The following is a 21,161-nucleotide window of genomic DNA, read 5'->3' as shown; positions in this document are numbered from 1 at the left end:
CAAATTGTGAGAGAAATGAAGCTTGTCTGTATTTGGAAGGCAAGTGTTGAAGGGAAATTGAAAACTCAAGAATATGTAGTATTTTTATATATTCCTTAAAATGGTATTATATAACTACAGCAATAAAGACATGGTGGTATCGTGGTTAGTATGGGTATCTGCTGATCCAATACTACAAATCACAGTATGGCAGTGTGATCCTGATCAGCCAGCTTCACCTTCTCCAGGAAACATCACTTAACAACTTGTTTCTAATTCCCCGCCCCTCACTACAGAATACTTTTGTCTTGAACGCAGTTAAAATAATCTGACAGAGATCATAAAATACAGCCATAACAAAGCAATGAAAGCAGCTGTTACAGCTGTGCCACATGTCATAATTAATGACATTGGTTTCAAAAGAGGGCTCCAAGGCAAGGATGTCTTATTTTGCTAAATGCCTGTTGCCTTGATTCCTCTCTCCTCTCTAACCACTGATGCTGACATCTACTTTGTTATGTTACTTTCCTGTATCATATTAAGCCTAACTACAATAATGTGCAAGCAAAAGGTCAAGTGGATTATTATCATAATCAGCAACACTACTTCACACTACTTGCACGCAATACATCTACCCCATTTGTAACAACACTCACTCGCATTCTGTAAAAGCTTAGGTTGTCATTCCAACATGCTAATTCATCTGATATTCATTAACATAGCAACACCCTATATGTTTATAACAGCAAGTCCAAAGAAAATTTCTTAGATAAACGTCCTTCCAAAATTGTGCATAGAATATCAAAAGATACCAACGTGTCTTAAAATCACAATGCGAACCACTCTTAATATTAGGTAGGCTAAGTGATTTAACCATAGCAGTATGAATGTAACTAAAGCCTACTTATGTTATATTACATCACGCCTTAGACACCTGCTATAGGATACATGCATCAGAAGACATTTCAATTACTAAATGATATTTAAAACACACTTTAACCCTCCTGTTGTCTTCGGGTCAAATCTGACCGATTTACTACTTTCATCAATCATAACTTCTTTGTTTTACATTTGATTGCATTAAGGCTATGACATCCTTCACAGTAGACATTTGACCATATACAATTGCTGATCACCACTTTCATTGAATTTTGTATGATTTAGTCAACTTTGTAACACCCATGGTGTTCCCGGTCAAAAATGACCGCCATAAAGAAAAGGAATTAGAAACCATCCGGATCAGATAAAACACACACACACACATACTCTATGTGTCCCCCCCCCCTTATGTGCCCAATCCCCCCATGTGAATCACACCTGGCGGCACTCACAAACACACAGAACAATTTGACACATTTCCCGCTCTTATGTGCCCATCCCCCCACATGGATCACACCTGGCACACGCAATACATGTTGAGTGTCTATTCTTTGTATATTTACTGCAGTTTTTCATGTATACCAGTAGTTTGATATAATATTTACAGTTTGAAAGGGTGTTAAATTAAATTTGGTGATGATTAATGGTGTTTGTGTTTATAGCAGTTCAAATTGGACCGGTCAAATTTGACCGCGAACACCAAAGTAAGGGGGGCAAAACGAAGACAATAGGAGGGTTAAAAGGCTCCAGATATATTTGACTCTGCTCCTGTTAAATGGAATGGTCTACCTGTGATGTATATTTATTATTTATTTAACTAGAATTCCCACAATGATAATGTATTAGTATCAGTGTATACAACAGCCATTGTACAATATTTGTGTTAGATTTGTTTACAATGTCAGAGAGAAGAAAAATAGTAGGCTACTGTAAAATAAACACAGTATAAAAGTAATAACAACAGTAAAGGTTAACTTAAGCTTGGACACTGAATACATTGCTATGCTGCTGATTTATTAAAACCTCTGACACATCCCCCAAAATGAGAGAAAATGTAACACATAGCAATTTTAACACTGTTTCAATTTAAGATGTTGTTGAATCTGGAAACAGTAGCAAAATACTGTTTTCTTATGGAACGTGTTCCTTGTTTAACACACGTGAAAATGTAATGCTAGCTAGCCTTTCTGCTAACTATCGGTTAGCTAGCTAGGTTAGGTAGTGTAGCACATTCATATTTTAAGGCTAGCGAAGCATTCTAATTTGTCATCTTTTTTTAATACAATGGTGTTCTAATTCCAACGTGTTCCATTGTGTAAAAACTGAATTAATACTCAATACCTGTCGATATATGACCATCAATTACAGCTAGCCGGGCGGTTAGCGAGCTCACCTGTTGTGCTGCAGGTGGGTGGCGTCAAGCTCGTAGTTTTAATCCTGCTTTTCATCATTTCAAGAAATGTCATCTTGCATTGGAGAGTTCAATAGCTACACACTATACAGATAATAGTTCAGGAGCTTGTGTCCTGCACAAACAAAGGGAAATAATAGAAAAAACGAAATAGGTAAACACATTTGTAAAAATAGCAACCTGAAGTGATTGAGGATTACAGAATAAAAGCATATGACGTAGCTCATAAAACTATATTAATATTTTTGTTATGATGAGGACTAAGGAAAATATAGTACACAAATTAAAGCAGCAGTTAAATTAATGCATTAATTTAACTGCTTGCATACTTTTATCACACCAGAATAAGGCTCTGAATGCAGGACTACTCTTGTACTGGAGTATTTTTACAGTGTGCTTTAACTAAAAGGATCTTAATATGTTTTCTCTTTCACTGTTAATGGTTTAACAATTATTATTATTATTATTATTATTAGTCTGTGACTTCTTTATATTTTGTTTATTACTTCCTCATAGTATGACAGCCTGTTGTCAAATATGTAGGAACAAATGTAAACTGTCAAAGTATAGTGTATCTGTCTCTGATGTAAAAACACAGGCATACATTTTGGTGGACACAACAATGGACCATATCAGTGGCAGTTAATGGATTTTTGTGTAACAGACCAAACACATTTGTAAAATGTTGACAACTTTTCCCATAATATCACACATTGTTGAAGCCAAGAATAAACAAATACACCAAAATAGTTTACACATTGTCAGTATAAAAGGCTGTTTTCAATGTTCATCTTATCTGATCATCACTTCACGCTTTTAGACAAAGTTCAGCAATTTGCTACAACACAGAAACCCCAATTATAATGACTGAAAAGAGCATTTTATTTTCATTTTTCTATAATTTACCCCTATACAAGTCTTCACCCACACACACTGTCAGACCATCACAGTGTTCACTATGTGTTGTGGTCAAAGACAGCTGCAGTGTTTGTTGGTTTCTTATCAACTTAATTAAGCAAATCTCCTCTTTTTCCACTGAGGTAATGAGTATAGTTTTACAGGGATTAAACATTCTCCAGGGTTGAGAATTAGGCATTATGCTTTAGCAATCTCATCTGCCTTTAATCCATCCAGACAATTTTCCATCCACAGGATTATTTAAGGCAAGTCTTGTTAGCCTTATATTCTTCTCTTTTTAATTTGCAAGGTATTAGTGTTCAAATGTGCAACACTGAAATATGAGCCTTAGTTTATTCTTTCTGCCGCAGAGTAAAGGCATTCATTTGCCTTCTTGACTTGGATTAACAGTAACAGTAGATAATCAGTCATACAGTTCAAATATATCAAAGCAAATGTACATAAGAGCAGATGGTGTTGACTAATTAAAGGAAACCCCAAAAGAGTGTTTTAGTAAACCCACCAAGTACTAACAGAGCCACAGTCCTGGGAATGATTCTCCAAGTCTGATGAACTCTTGCTAATGTATTCCCTCATTTAGTGTTTTGATGATCATGTCTGACATGTTGCCAGGAAATCTCCCATAAATGCTAAATTGGTCACTATGAAAGCCAAATCAAATTATTCACATCATATTTATACTCACCGAATGCTTCTATGACCCCTCCTGCCCTGTGTGGAGGGCCGCATCTGTGTTGGCTTTGTTTCTTAACTTATTCAGGGTTAAGGTCTATTATGTCTCCCAATATAGTACAACACTGTATGCAATGTAAATATGCATTCTTATATTATTTCTACAGAAAATAATGCATTAGAGAAACTGTGCAATGCTAGATTTCCAAATGATTCAAGTTTTGGAATCCTGTTTCACAAATGGGAGACACAAAAACCCTGAAAACATGAGTTGTTCTGAGAAACATGTTGGAGAACACCAAATTAAGGAATATGTAGTACAAGAATGCTGTTCACTTCATATCACCAGCAGTTCAACAGAAAATATTAATACATTAGGTTTGAATACAAGGATCAAACTTGATCGGACACTGAAATATCATTATCGTCATAAGCTTACCAAAAACACTCACTATACTTTATCGTATATTGTGAATAAGGTCTCCAGCTCGATGTATTTCCAAGTTAAACACATTTTAAAATGCATTCAATTTAGGTGAAATGTAATCACTGACAACTTGACAGACATTTCAGTAAAAAGCATGTCCCAGCCTTCTACCATGAAGTTAGCAATTATTCTCCGACTGTGAAGGATCAACCACAAGGCTGAGCTTGTTAAAAAAGATGGCCGTTTGATATTTCCGGCCGCTTCATCCAAATCTCAGAGAGTTAGCAGTACTTTACATCAGAGATGAGAACGTTTTCTACCCTCTTGGGTATCTAACCCAAACCACAGATAACGATTTTTTACAAATCCTTAAAAAGGGTTAGTAGGCATTTATTAGACAGTGCATGGTGAGACTGAAAGAGTAATTACACTTTCGGACTATTTTAATGGCTTATGAAAAACAATAAACTCTTACAAGACGGGTCATTAGGAAGTGTGAGTACCTGACTTGGCAAGACAGGGCACAGTTGATGTTTTACCTCTGGCAAGACACGGTTAAAGTTGAAGGGCAAATTATGTGATCACTCAGTAGCTGCAGAATAGCTGAATCGGACCTCCTTCCCCTTTTGAGGCGGTCTTAATTGCTTGATGTGTCGATAACAGAAGTAGCAACCGCTGAACGTGTACGCACATACACGCACTTTCAAAGAGCCTTCTCCTATTTAATTCAAGTTTCCCTCCAATTAAAAGTCTTATCTTCAGGTCTCTATCTGTCTCTCATAAGCTCATGAACTTGACTAATGATGTCCACTAGGACCTGAGCTGCCAGCGTGGGTGTTAAATGCTACCCTCTGCTGGCTTTATTTCTAAATAAAAAAATAATAGGAAAGTCATTGTTTATGCTTATTTGAAATGTTCTATTTTTTTTTTTTACATTGAATGGACTTAATGAATAATTGTGAAAATAATTGGCGGATTTATTGATGATTAAAATAATCTGTAGTTGCAGCCTTAATGCATTTACAGACTATATTGTAAACTGTTCTAATTTCAGCCAATTAACTCGCATTTGGGATGATATACAATGCACCTCATTTCATCATTCCCACTTCCTCTTTTAAACATAGTCCAGGCAGTTTCAGCAGCTGCAGTGTACACCAAATAACAAAGAGGCAGAGGATTAACCAGATTTATTTTTACAGTGAAGCAGAGTAGATGATGAGTTGGGAAAGCCTCCATAAGAGCCTGTTAGTCACGGAGTAACTCCACTCTGATGCTCTGGCTCTCTACAGATAGGGCCTGGTAACCCCTTTTTTTTTTTAAATCAAGCAATCCTCATGTGGCTGAGATGCACCTCTAAACGCATGGCAAACAAGATGGGTCACAGTGTATCTACTCCACTGCAAGCTTCGGGAAATCCCAACTGAAAATGGAGCGCAGGCTGACAGAAAAGCCTCTCTTTGGGTTCTTTTTGCAGGATTACCAAATCAATGCTTTGTAACTAGGTTCCTTTATTGCAAGGTCACTTAATTAAAGTGCAACAATAGATAACAATGAAAGAGTATCAGCCAAAATACACCAACGCAGACAATCTCAGAATTATTCTTTGTGAGAATATAAGACGTGAAGTTGAAAACAAACAGCTGATTTCAGGAGCTTGTGCAAGTGATTCATGAGCATGTGTTGGCTTCGAGTGACAACTGTTTGTCTTATTCCATCACCAGTGATGCAGAGAAATGACAGCATCAACAAATTAACTTTTCTCTGTGATATTTATAAACTGGAAAATGTAACAGACTCCTGTCGGTGGAGACGGTGTGTGCAGGAGGTTTGCTGATGGGTTATCAGAGGCTGTAGGTGTCTTCAGGTAAGTCTCCCAGGAGTTCATCCAGGTCATCATCTGCACAACAGACAGATAAGAAGATTAAATAATGGGTAATTCAAATCAAACTTGTAGGAAACTAAAAAGACTTCTTTGGGCATGTTTGCCCTTATTGGACATCAGAGTACAGAGATAGAAACACTGGGATTGGTTCTAGCATTAACTATTCAGGTATTTGTTGATAGTAAAGGTTGCACCAAATATTGGTGTTTTTCGATTTGGTTCTTCGATTGAGGCATCCAATTAAGCTTTGAACATCTTTTGACATCATACAAATATTAAAGTTTGTGAACAAAATCCCTAAATTTCAATGAGGCGATTCATCTTTTTAAGAATAATTACATTTTCTTTAATAAACAGAACCTGGTCGAGTTGGGTGCGTGCCTCCTTTTTTGTGCGGAAAAACACTGCAGTGAAACTTTTTGAAAAGCTCAATAGCAAGAAATAAGAATTAAATAGAATGTTTTGAAGGATTTTGTTAGTTTACATGTGGATTCTGGAAATAATTACATTCATAATTGTTCAATGATATTGGCTTTGACAAGCTCTGGAGTTAATATATATACATTATCTTACTCAAAGCTCTTTACAGTATTGCTTCTCATTTATGAGCTCACACGCTCTACCCAATGGCAGCGAGGCAGCGTCCAATGGCTGAGCACTGCCAGCAATCTACGTGAGTGAGCATCTGTCTTTGTCTACGGCTAAACATGCATCCTACTGAACCAATCATCCTACATTTTTCAGAATTTCATAACATTTACTGAGTGTATCAGTAAACAGTAATTAGTATCCGTCTGGAATATTTTACTCTGGGTAGATCTTTGAATGATGCAAAGACATTCAGATCCATGATGCAGTTTCCCGTGAGGAGCTTGGCTGGTCTCCATGTTTTCTAGAATTATTACAAGAAAAAAGAGTTGGCCGCAGATCAGACTAATCATTGTCATTTCGAAAATACAAATTACAGCTCTGCTACCATGTGCCTCCACTTTTCTATCGTTCTGCTGACTGAATAACGAAAATAAAAAAGCAGATTAATCAAACTGAAAAACATTGATTAGCTTCCGTTTCGGTTAAGAACAATGCAATCAGAAGCTTTTGTCACGCTGCAGTTAACATTGGGTTCAGGTCTACGAGTCAAATGTTAATGTGACGAAATGTTACCAGACGGTGTTTCAGTTTCACTCATCAAAACATCATTTTCCTGGAGTTTACACTTGTCAACCCCAGGATGTGACTAGAATGAATCACTTTCTCTCCTCACAAGTGTTATTACATATAAGAGGCCCCCACCTGCATCCCAGCCTGAGTCCTGTGCTGCTGTGTTCCCAGCATGCTCTCTGCTGGAGCCGGCTCTAGTGTCTCTTGGAGTTTCCGCATCCTCACGTCTCTCCGAGCATTTTTCCCCTTCTTGTCCCTCATCATCGTCCTCGTCAAACACCAGCTGCATCCGAGACACGGGCTCCCGGAGGACGGTGGGGGGGGGACCTGCGGGGGACATCGGCTCCTGGATAGGAAAAACATTTTTTGTCAGCTCAAAGGATTTTTTCTGATTTGATAGTTGTTGGGCTGTGATATTTTTGCTTTCAGCTGACAGTCGGGGGTGCTCACCAGGAGGAGCGAGGGGAGCTGAGTGGAGGACAGACTGACTCCATTAGGGCCGTAGATCCTCAGCAGATTGTTGGGCGTCACGTTCAGGTAATGGTTACGATGGGAAGGGGAAAACACACCCACCTGTCCACAGAGGCAGCCACAAGTCAGATTGTTAATCACTTTACATTTAAAGGTCACCTATTATGCAAAATCCACTTTTTCATGTCTTTTATACATAAACATGTGTCCCCTCTGTGTAAAGAGATTCTGAAAGTTTCGCTCACTTTTTGTCCTGAACCATTTATATAAAAACCTGTCTAAAAATGAGCTGATCAGATTTTGGCCACTTTATGATGTCATTACGATGTTTTGGCTTGTGTAACCATTAGCCAATAACCAACCAAGGTAACACACCCCCCCCCCCCCCCCACCCCAAAGGGGCGTGGGGAGTGGCTCCTTATTTTCATCAAGGAACAGACAGAGAATCAGCACTTTTGAAACAGGGCTGAAACAGAGGGGATTATGGGATGCTGCAATGGGTGATCTGTTTGGTATTTCGAGCAAAACACTTCAGAGACATGTTTGTATATATCTGAGACCTATTATATTGATGAAAAACAATATAATAGGGGACCTTTAAGTTAAAAGGAACTTTCACTTGTGTTGATTTTGATGAACCCACTGGAAAAGAATAAAAACAGTAGCACAGAGCCCGGCCAGGACCCGCTGGAGCCTGAGGTGAGGAGTTTATGTTAACGTGCATAATTGCGTCCTATTCTGCCACATTGGACTTGGTTACACGTGCAACAGCATTAAGAATAACTTGAAAGAAATAGCCAATCTTCTCACTTTTGGTCTCGTTTGCTTATGCAGGTCTTATAAAAGGCATCAGTAGTACATTGAGACTGTTTCCTAACCAGTTCCTCATCATTACTTTAATTGTAAACGTTACAGAAGCGGTGAGTCTCACCTGTTTGAGCAGCAGTACAGCTCCCACCTTCAGCTCCTCCACTCGGTCTTCTAGGAGACGCCGATGAACCGTTCCCTGAATCTCCCCTGCAGCCGGGAATATTGTGCAAAAAGAGAAAAAAATGATAATTTAAAAACATTGAAAGCTTGCCTTCCAAAATGTCGACTTCCTGTACATCCCATATTTCCAAAGTAAATGGGCAAGTTAGACCTCCAATACTAATATGATCAAATATGCTTTATTTAAGAAACTCAACACCTTTATCCGACTTCATTCTAAATCTTGCTTTTAAAAAGGGTATGATGCAGGTAACACAGGTCACACTCACCATGGTCAACATTATGATTATAAAAGACCCCCCATCACCCTGGCAACAAACTGTTCTGTCTGCTGCCAGACAGGCGGTACCGCAGCATCACTAAAACCACCTGACTCAGGAACAGTTAACGCCTGAGCTTGCACAATTTTTATTGTTTTGCTTTTAGGGTGTCTTGTATTTGCATTGTTTAGGAACATGTGACCCAAGTGTTTCATTATTTACATAACTACACCGTAGTTGTGCATATGATATGACATTAAACCTTTTGAACATCTGAATTTGATGCAGTAGAACCCGAGTGTGATGCGGAAACATTCGTTTTCATTAAATATGAATCACTCTTCACCAAAATGTATTGAGATATATATATATAAAAAGATTTATATACTGGTTGACAGCAGCTTTGGAGCTATTTGCCTGCTTGAGAGAGCGTTCAGCAGGTGGGAGGAACATCACTGACAGAAAGCTCCCTCCTGGTGTCACAAGCACTTAAAACCCACCCACTGCTGTTGCCAATCTACTGCAATTGAATCACTAATATGCACTTAAGTCCTGTGTTGAGTACAACAACCATTCCTGAGTGTTAATAATCAGCACACCTCGTGTAGCCGCTCTGTGGAGGCCATGGCAACCGGCTAAGCTTAAGAGGAGGATCAGATGAAAAAGGGTGAAGGCTCAACGGGGAGACGAGAAGGGAAGGAGACGAGGCAAAGGGAAGAGGATGGAGGCTTCCAGCTTCTGATGATGAATGCTGTATACAGATGTATGTATCTGTGTGTGATTCAAGTATGATAAAGAGGCTTCACCAGCACCTAACACACGACTGTCAGTTATTTATCATTCACACAGACGTTATAAGCTTATACTTATATCTACCAGGGCTGAATTTTTGTATATTTCTTTTTTATATTAAAGTTTTCTTAAAATAGTTTTCCATCTGTGTTTTTAATTTTTGTTTTACTTTTATGTATGCACCACAACACCAAGTGAAATTCCTCGTACGTGTAAACCCACCTGGTAATAAAGCTGTTTCTGATTCTGTCTCATTATTTTAAAAATGTCAAAGCTTCTACTGGGGTTTTCAGAGAATGCTGAACGTCTGTTGTCTTATTTTATAACATCATAACACAATTTCAATGTCCACATTTTGATTACAGCCCTTATTTATACTACCAGCCAGTGTCATTATTTCTGTAAGAATCATTGTGTGTGTGTCCTACCTGTCGGGTCTTTAAACACAACCTTGGCATCAGCGTGTGTGTGGATGATGCTCTTCAGCAGCACGGCCATATTGGGAACTTTGTTTTTCGCCAGCCGTTTCAGCGCAGCCTACAACGACGAGGAAATCAATCAACACACATGAGCTGGTTAATCAAATAACAGCGTGTTCAGAAATAAATCCTTTTTCAAGCACACATCTCAAACAGTAGCTGGATGAAATGTCTTAACTACATTGACTATGAGCTTCTTTGTTTCATTTGTAATATAATTAAATTCATATTTGGGGATTTTGCACTGATAACACACACATTCCTACTGTAATGTATATTTCATACCTCATTCATGCATACTGCTCACACTATTTACCTATATATTTCACCTCCCTATTAACTTCAAATATTGTTTTCAGTATTTTATGGGACTACATAAATGTATCTATACAAATGTGAGAAAATACATTTCCAAATTGGTACAAAACTTCTATTTATGGGGTCAGCTGGTGGTTCCATTGAGAAAGAAAAATAAATGCACACCGCTGCAGATCATCTATTTAGTTTTAAGACGCGTTTTAGACAAATGATCACTGCCTTACACCAAAAATGAAAACAACAAACTCTACACATTAGCGAACATGATTTACTGTGGATGCTTCGGTCAACAGAAGTTGGGAGGAATGTTTGTTTATTTGTTTATTGATGCAAACAGGGTCAAGCTGAGGTTCATGTTAAACCTGAAGGAGCTTAGCCAGAGTCCTTCAGTGACTCTGGGCATGTGACGAGTCTGTTTCAAAGACAACAACAGAAACCAACAGTGTATTATGACTGAACACTGGCGAGTTACTCCACAGAGATCGAGACATGGAGAGGGAAGAATAACAGCAGTCTCCATTAGAGTGATTGATGAGTGATTGTTCCGTTTCTAATTACAAAGGCCTCTAGTACAGCTTCTCCATTTGTCCTGATTATGCCAAGAGACCTCCAGCAGCGATACACTGTTATGATGGAACATAAATCAAACAAAACCGACTTGACCTGAATAAAGATGCACTTAGAGCTAATTATTTAAATGGACTGAAAGAGTTTTGGGATGGCTTTTTTCACTTGTAGTTTACGAGGCTGTATTAGGGCCATTGTAGATGAAAAAAGGTTCCAATATAATAACGGGAAAGAAACACTTGAATATTCTGATATTCTAAAGACTTCAATTGTGTTTTGGTTTGATCAAGGAAACACAACGAGTTCAGTTTGCAAGGTCTCAGACGTTAATGTTTGGTTAAGGTGGTGGACAAAAAAAAGAAAGACACCGAATCACCTTTCGGAGAACCATGACCACACTGTAGGAGTGCAGGAAGCACGAGGGGTTCCTCTCGTCCAATCCCATCTCTGCTTTCATCGCAGCCCAGGGACCACCACTGAACTCGTCTTCTTCAGTCTGTGAGCTGGAGCCCTTTAAACAGAGTCAAACCGTTTAAACACTCAGAGACATTCAGTAACCGTGGCTTCAAAATATCAGGTTTATGTTTCCATGTGACCAGCAGCTCTTTGGATCACTGTGTCGGTGGTGATGGCTGGTCATCAAACATGTCTCCACCCTGTCGCTCTCTTTGTCTCCAGGAGGCTGAATCTAGACAAATGTGTGGATGTGTTTCTGCTAATTGTGTGAACGAGGTCGCACCTTCACATTTGCTATTACACATGTTTCTTGGTCTGGCAACTGGACAAACATATTTCAGATTGTCCAAGTACATTATTTGTCACTTTCGTTGTTTCCTTTTTGTTCTGCCTCAGAAGAGCGAGAGAATGAGGAATAAAACACACAAGAAACACAGCGTGTGAAGCTGCCACATCCTCACTTAGTCATTTTAGTTCTTTCTTTCTAATTGTTATGTATTACCCCACTTGCCTACTATGCACACTCAATGTTATCTTTTTTCTGTGCAAGTTTATAGACAAAAACAAGAAAATGTAATCAATTACAGGATAAAAATACATATCTAGTTAAAACAAGATTTATGAAAACAAATATTAAGCTTTGTTTTATGGCGCATACCATAATACTGCAACATCCCAGGTCTGATTGCTCATTTCTATACTGAACTCTTACAATTTGAGGCGAAAGTGACCCCACTTTTTTTTGTCTTATGTCAATCATCGCTTTTATTACCTGGCTTGGTGACCGGGCCACAGCACCGTGAGCCGGAGTCTGAGGGACAGAAACCACGATGTCGTCCAGCCTCTGACCCTGAAGCTGAGAGAAGGATTATATTATTCCGCTGCACCATGATGGAAACACACCTTACCAATGAGATGCTCTCGACAGGAGTCATCCATTACAGCAGCAGCATTTCTGATCATGACGGTGAGATTAAATGTGATTTCACTGCTCGGTTGCTTTTATTTTGAGTCAACATCAACACACTGCAAGGAGGCATACACAAACAGGAACTCCAGATGGCAAGGAGAGGTAAACTGCTTTGATTGTCGAGAAAAATTACTTTAATACTAATTTCAATTATTTACATTTTATTATTGTAATTTTAAAACTATTACATAACATTGATGATAATATTGTCCTGTCTTTATATCCTGCGATGTGTCTATAACGTAACTATCCTGACAGGCCTGCTGCAGGATGACACCAACCTGCTCTGGCAGGAACCCTGCGGGCCCCGGAAAGCGGCGGGTCCTGGGCCGGTGGGCCTCGGAGCGGGGTCTCCTCTGAGGGAGCTTATTGGAGGCTGAGACCAGCTGCACCAGGCGGTTGGTGAGGACCGGTGTGTGAAGGGGATGAGGGCTGAGGGTGGAGGAGTTCAGTGAGGAACAGGGCGCTGGGGAGAATGACTCAAAGATTGCACGGCCCTGAGGGGAGGGTCCTGGTGTTGCCCACGGTCTCTGGGGCCTGTTGAGTGTCCTGGAAATGGGGCTGGGGGCAGGGGAAGACACAGTAAGGCCAGAGAAAACACTTGGACTCTGAGGAGGCGCTGACAGGGGAGAGGGGCGGGGGTTTGCAGTTCTGAGAACATGAGTGGAGCAGATCCGAGTAGGTAGGTAACTACTAGAAGAGCCAGGGGCCTGGGGAGCAGCGTTCAAGTCTCTCTGCGTCCGATTAGGTCCGCTGCTTGTCGGGGGTCGCAGTGTTTTTGCTGAAGTTGCAGGATTAAACGCAGGTGCAGGATTAAACGCAGGTGCAGGATTAAACGCAGGTGCAGGCTGGGCTGGAGCAGCAGACTGCACCATCTGCTGGTCACACTCATCCAGGTCTGCCAGGTCAACATCCCAATCATCAAAATCATCCAGTCCCGCCGTGTTGGCAGGACTCTGGTGGTGTGTCAAAGCAGGCTGAGATTTATCCAGCGTGTGAGGATGAGTCTGAGCAGAGGAAAAGGAGGAGGAAGAGGGCCGCCTCAAACCCTGAGCAACAGTTTGTCCTGCAGCGATGTGTGTGCTGCCCCTCGATGCCGAGCTGTTACACAGAGCAGCTGATCTCTCTGTAGTTTGCTGAATGCAGTTTTTCTCCGGCTCTCTGTGAGAAACAGAGGAAGCCCGCAGCGAGCAGGAGGACACAGCAGCTGCCACATCAGCTGATCCAGGCGCTGAGCGGACAGCCCAGTCGGTCCCGAGCAGGTCCTAGGACACACACATTTATATTAACAGTGTGAGAAAGCAGCAACAGAAATGGAGCAGCCCATGCTCAGTGGTGGATTGTTATTAAGTACAGTTACTCAAATACTGTACTTTTCTCTTTTTCATTTTTTACCCTCGTAGCCTACTTATGTTTACATACATTTCATTTGTGTAATTAAGACTTACATTCATTCTTACAGCTGTACATTCATTTATTAGGAAATTAAATAAAAATAAATCGCCTCAGGAATGTTGTACTTTTTAAAGCACTACTTCAGTCAACATTGGTTACTTAACAAATAAAAAACAAACATAAAATGGTTTGAAATAATTGAAATTACCCAACCATGTGATTGCATTCAAGTATATCTAAAATGACTCCTGTATTAATCATAGGTATTAATAAATGAGTGGATCGACATATTTTCAATGTTATGATTCAAGCGTCCTAAGTAATTTAGTACTTGATTATTTAGTACCTGATTATTATTATTATTACATGCTTTTTACTGTACTAAGTAACATCTTCAAGGATTTATTTGACTGGGGTAAATGATCTGACCGGTTCACTGATATTTAAGTACCATCAGGTGTGTTGTTGCTGGGACTCACCTCATCATCAAAGTCCTCACCAATGTTGAACAGGCCACTTAATTTGCAGGTCTGTAACGGGAAACAAAACACTGATGTATTCACAGCAAATGCAGGTTTAAATCACCAGATGCTAAAGATTGTCTATTAAACAAAAAAAAGAAATGTCATAAACTATTTTGCATTAAACGTTAGCATTTGTTAGCTTAGTTAGCACAGATTGTTTTGAGTTTGCTTTTTAGCTCACTTACCATCGCAGTCCTGAGATATCGCGATTAAAGTCGTATTTGATCGGTCTGTACACCAAACTCACTGAGAGATTGGATGCCATTTACTACCTGCGTTGTAATGTAAAATGTCGTTTTGTTTGCATTCTTTAATTTTACAAGAAAACGCTGCTTATCAACTTTAGGTGAGCTGCTGCTTGGGATCGCGCCGCCACGTTCAAACACGACGTACTGACGTACATGTGTTTTCCAAAGAGTATTGCAGCAGAGCAAGATGATTCACTCCAACTTTCCTACTTGACGTTCTCAAAGTAGTTACTTAGAATCTTAAAATATGAAAAACTTTCTGAAAATAAATAGTCTAATATATTATATAATAACTCTAACTTCTATATTGTTTAATATTATGGATAATGTTACAATGATGTATCCTTATTATGACTTTAAAATCTGATTAAAGCTGTTTATCATGTGTGTTTTTTCAACAGTGATTATACATGCTCAAGAAAAAGTTGTAAACCAGACATTGTTATTCTAGGTTTTGAACCTAACTTGAATTGCATTGCTTAGTGACAACCTGTTGCATAAACAACAGGAAATAAACTAGGAACATTTTAGATTCATGTTAACGTTTAAAACTGTGAAATGGTGACAAGTTTTATACATCTTGGCGTTTATTGGTTCTTTGATCAGATGACTGTTTTGGTGGGTATCAATACTGCCATCTGGTGGCCATTTATGTTAATACATGTATCAGTTTTCATTCTGATCTAATAATAACTAGTGCTGAAGTTGTGTTTGAGCAACAATCTTGCGACTGATACCGTTAAGCAAAAGTCATTTCGAGTTGTAATATTTGACATGAAAGGTACACAAGACTGATTTAAATAATGAAAGTTTTGACCTGACCTTTGCTTGGACCACACTGCAGCTCCAGTGAAGGTGAGTACAGGCAGACATTTTCTCTGAACAGTATGATGTGTGGACTTACAAGGTAAAAGCATAAGATCTACTTTGAATTCAATAAAGGCAAAATATACACATACCTGATGATACTATTGGTATCATAAAATGACAATACAACCTCCCAAACATTTATTTGAAAGAAATCAAGATAACTAAGGACAAAACTAATTGTATAAGATCCTTTCAGTGATAAAAATAACAAGGTTGACAGTATGAATTCACCCAAAAAAGAAACGAAACACACTTAACATGCAGAGTTTATTTAGTATTCTACATTGTCCCACTCATCACTGGAGAAGGTTTGTTTTTATTACATTTTCTGTTGTGCTACTTTGCAATAGTTTGTGGCAGTAGATTTTTTTTTTTTAAAGAACAAGTCTATTTTTGGAGAGGAAACATAAAGTCAGATTAGTATTTCGTCTTCTTTTTACCATTGTTAACTTTCTTGTAGGTTGAATTTCAGGTGCCATGTCAAAGGACTCCTTTCCGTTCACTTCTACCTCGCTGCGCTCCCTGAGGCTGGAGCAGGAGCTTCAGGAGTGGGAGGATGCTCGGCGAGCATTGGCCAATAGGAGAGCCATGACCAGGGCCCCGCTACCCAGGGCCCCCAGGCTTTCTCCCAGGCAGGGGCGACTGCAGGAGGTCCGGGCCCCTCGTGCCCCGGTCCGGTGCAGAGACACGGCCGTCCACAACACCTTCATGTGTGGGGACATGAAAGGAGTGTATGCGGTGCTGAAGGACGCTGCCATGGTCAACGCCCTGATGGAGACGGTGCATGAAGACATGGTGTGGGCTCCAGAGATGGGTAGGAATTTAAGACCTTTTACTTATAGTCATGGAGGGGTTAGGATGTAGGCCTTTACCCACAAAATGTCACTCAAAGGAACACATATAAAGCCCAAGAAGGGACTGACAATGACCACAAAGAAATAAAAAATGTCATTGAAGGGACTCAATACGACTATAAAAAGAGACAAAACAAAACAAAGAGACACAAATGTCTACAAAGAAGCTTAAAGCAGCTGCACAGACACCAAAACAACTACAAATAGATGCAAAAAAAAAAAAAAGAAGTACTCAAAATGACTACAAAGACACCATAATGACCACAAAGAGAACCAAAGTAACTTCAAGGTGACACAATTATAAGAAAGACACAACAAATGACTTTTCAAAGGAACTTCAAATGACTACAAAAAGATCAGATGGTCTACAAAGAGACACACGAGGACCACAACGCAACTACAAATAGAGAGAAAACGACCACAAAAACTAAAGAAGCACTTGACTCAAAACACAACCTAACGCAACCCTTGACTTAACACACACTGTCCCTGTGTGCCTGCGTCAGGCATGTGGACGCTGAGCTCCAAGGTGAAGCAGACCTCAGCGTTGCGCCTGGCTGCCAGCAGAGGACACTCGGGCTGTGTGGAGGAGCTGCTGTTCCGCGGGGCCGAGGTGAACGCTGACCCTGGGGGGAGCACGGCCCTCCATGACGCCTGTGTGGGCGGCCATGATCTGTGCGTCCAGCTGCTGCTCTCTCATGGAGCTGACCCTGAAGTGCTGGCAGCAGACGGCAGCGCTCCTCTCCACCTGAGCTGCACCTCCGCACAGTCACTGAGGTGAGAGGGGAGCTCACAACTCACCATTTGTTCTTCATTAATATCAATGATGTACTTTTGGCTCACTTTTAGAGCTGCAACACTTAGTCCACTCATCAATTACCCTATCTGCAATGATTGATAATGGATGAATCATCAAAAGTGGGTTCACCGGGCGCTGTACAGTAGCTGCCCACTGCTCCAAGTACGGGTTAAATGCAGAGGTCACATTTCACCGTGTGTGCTGTGCTGTGTGCATGTGACAAAAATAAAGAGAAACCCTCTTTATTTTTGTCACATCCTCCGATTCTAACAGGATTCTAAAGTGATGTTGTCAGCCTCTCAATTATGGAGAGGTCCTACTTTTTAGTTTTATATATATTAAGCTGAATGCCTTTGGAGTTGCAGAAGGCCAGACCCACCACTTCGTTAACTTTAGTTGAGTTTCTTGTTAATTTTCTCTCTTCAACTATACTATTAAAAACAAAAGCCCCTTTAATAGTGTTTAATCTTTTCGTCTCTATCTTCACTTATGTTGTAACAATGTACATTCCCGTTCTGTGGGATGAGTATATTCTGATTTTGATTCCTAAATGTTCTGGTAATAAAACACATTTGCACATTCTTCTCTGAGACTGAAATAATTTGGCTCAACCAAAAGATCTTCCATATTCCTGCTTTTAAGAAAACCTTAACTCATGTCAGATGGAGACTGCATGTTTTTTCAGATGTGCCTTTTGTTCCAGGTGTGCTGAGCTGCTGATAAAGGGAGGAGCAGAGGTCAGCGTGAGGCTGGGGGGGGCGAGGATCACGCCCCTGCACCTGGCCGCCCGGCGAGGCCTGGAGCAGCACGTGGAGCTGCTGCTCAGCACCGGAGCAGATGTGTTGGCCACAAATCAGGAGGGGGAGACCCCTCTGAACGCTGCCTGCTCCGGGGCCGAGAGACCCTCTGAGGCCGGGCGCTATCTACGAGTGGTCCAAAAGCTGCTGGCTGCAGGAGCTGATCCCAGAACTGCAGGCAGGAAGCAGCACACCCCCCTGCACAACGCCTGCGCCAACTGCACCCCCCGGATTGTGGACGTCCTCCTGCTGCATGGAGCCCGGCCAGATGTTGCCAACTGTGCAGGATACACACCGATGGACTGCCTGCTGCAGGTAGCTCAGAGGGAAGGACGTTTAGAAAATGATTGATCAGATATCCTTTTTTTTTTTTTTAAAGCTTGGGTAGTGGGATTAACTATTTTCTGCTTGTTCTTTAAGGCGGTTGAAGATTACCCCGGCCACCAACCAGAAGCAATAGCACGGTCACTTCTGAACCATGGAGCTCAGCCTGTCTCACCAAAGGTTAAAAACACACTGATACATGAACAAATTATATTATATCAAAGCAGATATGCTATTATATATCATTGTGTGATGATGTTATTACCAAGAAAGCTTCAAAAAGGGAATCACGGGGGAAGGTTGAACAATGTCAAGTCACATTTTCAGAATGGAAATTCCAAACTCCAAAAAAATGTAGCACCAGAAATCTACCAATCAAAGGATTCCATAAAGGAGATATATCAAATAGAATACTTCCAGTAAGAAACGTTTAAGTATGAAACATATGTCAAAATAATGGATGAAGCAAGATAGCAAGCAGACCTTGAGAAACATGGATGGACATTTCTGTTCAAAGTTTTCCTAGCCATTATATACCAAATTATTAAACTACAAATTAATTGGCAGATTATTTGATGAGGAAATGATCAGTACTTGCAGCCCTACTAAATAGTGTTTTGAAGTTCCTTTCTCCTCTCTCCAGATGTTGAAGCAGTGTGTCCTCTCTCCTGCCACTCTGGAGGTGATGCTGAACTCGTACACATTGATCCCTCGCTGTGCGTGGATGGACTCTCTGTCCACGGAGATATATGAGGTAAATAAACCATTTAATCTCCTCTTCCTCCTTTTGTTTATCATCCTGTGATCTAAAGTGTTTTTGTCTGTCTTTTTGCCTCAGGAGCACAAATCTTTCTTGGACTTGGTGCGTCAGCGGACCGGCCAGCCTCGCTCTCTGCAGCATCTCTGTCGCTGGGCTTTACGCCTGTGCCTCGGAGCCCGGTGTTTCCCAGCGGTCAGTGAACTGCACATTCCCAGCTCTGTGAAGGACTATCTGCTGCTGAGTAACGACGGGACGCTCCAATGACTTCATCCTGTACTTTTATTTGAGATAACAATAACCTGTTTCTGTTACTCTTTTCTTTAGTCATGCTTCTTTTTGTCAAATTGAAATACTTTTCAGGTTGAGTTTGTGTAAGGAAAAAAAGTATAATTTGACCTCCTGTTTGAGTATTTACTTTTTATATATTTATATTGTGTATATTGGTTGTTACAATTGTTTTAACAACAATTTCGACAATAAATTGCTTGCACAAAACTTGTGAAATTAAATGACTGTTTCGATGTGATGTGCAATCAAAAATAAGCTTACATGCATAGCTTTTCAATTAAATTAAATATCATATGGGAGTTATTCACCACTACCAATAAAACTACTACTCAAAACATTAGCAATAACATACTTTTGTTATTTTTAGCATTTTATATTTGTACTGGATACACAAGTCGATCAGTATTCAAATAGATATATGCTACTTTATACTTCTACATCACTCCAATTCTAAGGGAAATATTGTACTTGCTGCACTATTCATTGTATTTCATAGCAACTGAACTTGTAACATACAGTAGTTTACTAGATTAACATTTTAAAAACAAAACGTGGTCATTTTATAACGTACAGTATGACCCATTGTGATTTATTAAATATAAATTATTTATCAAATAATGCAAATTAGCAACAGTAATGTATTGTCAATTATGTAGGCCTATCTAGGGGGGGGGGCAGTGCCCCCCTAACACTGACCTCTGACCCCCCTGTGGCCCCCCTAACAATGAAAAGTTTTTTTTTTTTTAAATGTATATTTTCTGGTACTCGGTTTGCCAAAAACCGCAGGATTTTGTTGCTGTAATGTGAGATTGTGCAGACACCCTTATGTAAAGTAGAGATGTAACTGTTCATTGCCTTTATTTTTATATAAATATGGTGTGAGTGCAAACATTGCACTATAATTCAAGCTGAAGCTAACAGTAATAACTATAAGATCTATCTGAAATAAATACACTGAACAAAAATATAAATGCAACACTTTTGTTTTTGCTCCCATTTTTCATGAGCTGAACTCAAAGATCTAAAACATTTTCTATATACACAAAATAACCATTTCTCTCAAATATTGTTCACAAATCTGAAAAAATCTGTGATAGTGAGCACTTCTCCTTTGCCGAGATAATCCATCCCACCTCACAGGTGTGGCATATCAAGATGCTGATTAGACAGCATGATTATTGCACAGGTGTGCCTTAGGCTGGCCACAATAAAAGGCCACTCTAACATATTCAGTTTTATCACACAGCACAATGCCACAGATGTCGCAAGTTTTGAGGGAGCGTGCAATTGGCATGCTGACAGCAGGAATGTCCACCAGAGCTGTTGCCCGTGAATTGAATGTTCATTTCTCTACCATAAGCCGTCTCCAAAGGCGTTTCAGAGAATTTGGCAGTACATCCAACCGGCCTCACAACCGCAGACCACCTGTAACCACACCAGCCCAGGACCTCCACATCCAGCATGTTCACCTCCAAGATCGTCTGAGACCGAAACAGACCGAACATCCTTTATGGGGGTCGTCGCCTCCTCTTGGGGGGTCCGGGGGCATGCTCCCTCGGGAAGATTTTTTTTTAAATATTGAAGTTGAAAGCATCAATCTGATGCACTTTGAGAGCAACATTAACCCTACCTTAATAACACCTTAAAGCGGACAAAAGGCACTGGAG

At 40.2% G+C, this 21,161-nt stretch overlaps 2 protein-coding genes across 3 annotated transcripts; one reads left to right on the top strand and one right to left on the bottom strand.

Annotated features, from left to right (window-relative positions):
* Positions 1-5,461: 5,461 nt before the first annotated feature.
* Positions 5,462-14,996, bottom strand: hrob (homologous recombination factor with OB-fold). Of its 2 annotated transcripts, none has more exons than XM_034219433.1 (10): positions 14,740-14,986; positions 14,510-14,560; positions 12,917-13,900; positions 12,438-12,521; positions 11,586-11,720; positions 10,274-10,382; positions 8,735-8,820; positions 7,783-7,905; positions 7,465-7,678; positions 5,462-6,186 (listed from the first exon to the last, which is right to left on the bottom strand). In XM_034219433.1, exons 1-10 carry the CDS (start codon positions 14,740-14,742, stop codon positions 6,131-6,133), a joined length of 1,845 nt encoding a protein of 614 aa, XP_034075324.1. In that variant the 5' UTR covers positions 14,743-14,986; the 3' UTR covers positions 5,462-6,130. The 2 variants fall into 2 exon arrangements, with proteins under 2 accessions (XP_034075324.1, XP_034075323.1); XM_034219432.1 differs by lacking the exon at positions 5,462-6,186 and adding an exon at positions 6,235-7,063 and having other exon boundaries at positions 14,740-14,996.
* Positions 14,997-15,587: 591 nt separating this feature from the next.
* asb16 (ankyrin repeat and SOCS box containing 16) lies at positions 15,588-19,522 on the top strand. Its single transcript, XM_034220192.1, has 7 exons — positions 15,588-15,657; positions 16,133-16,486; positions 17,033-17,303; positions 18,029-18,437; positions 18,543-18,626; positions 19,090-19,200; positions 19,285-19,522. Exons 2-7 carry the CDS (start codon positions 16,150-16,152, stop codon positions 19,468-19,470), a joined length of 1,398 nt encoding a protein of 465 aa, XP_034076083.1. The 5' UTR covers positions 15,588-15,657; positions 16,133-16,149; the 3' UTR covers positions 19,471-19,522.
* The last annotated feature ends 1,639 nt before the right edge of the window (positions 19,523-21,161 follow it).

The sequence above is a fragment of the Gymnodraco acuticeps genome, unplaced genomic scaffold, assembly GCF_902827175.1.
Source record: "Gymnodraco acuticeps unplaced genomic scaffold, fGymAcu1.1, whole genome shotgun sequence".
Taxonomy (NCBI): Eukaryota; Metazoa; Chordata; class Actinopteri; order Perciformes; family Bathydraconidae; genus Gymnodraco; species Gymnodraco acuticeps.
Note: the sequence above shows the minus strand (reverse complement) of the source record. Positions and strands in the feature narration are given on the sequence as shown.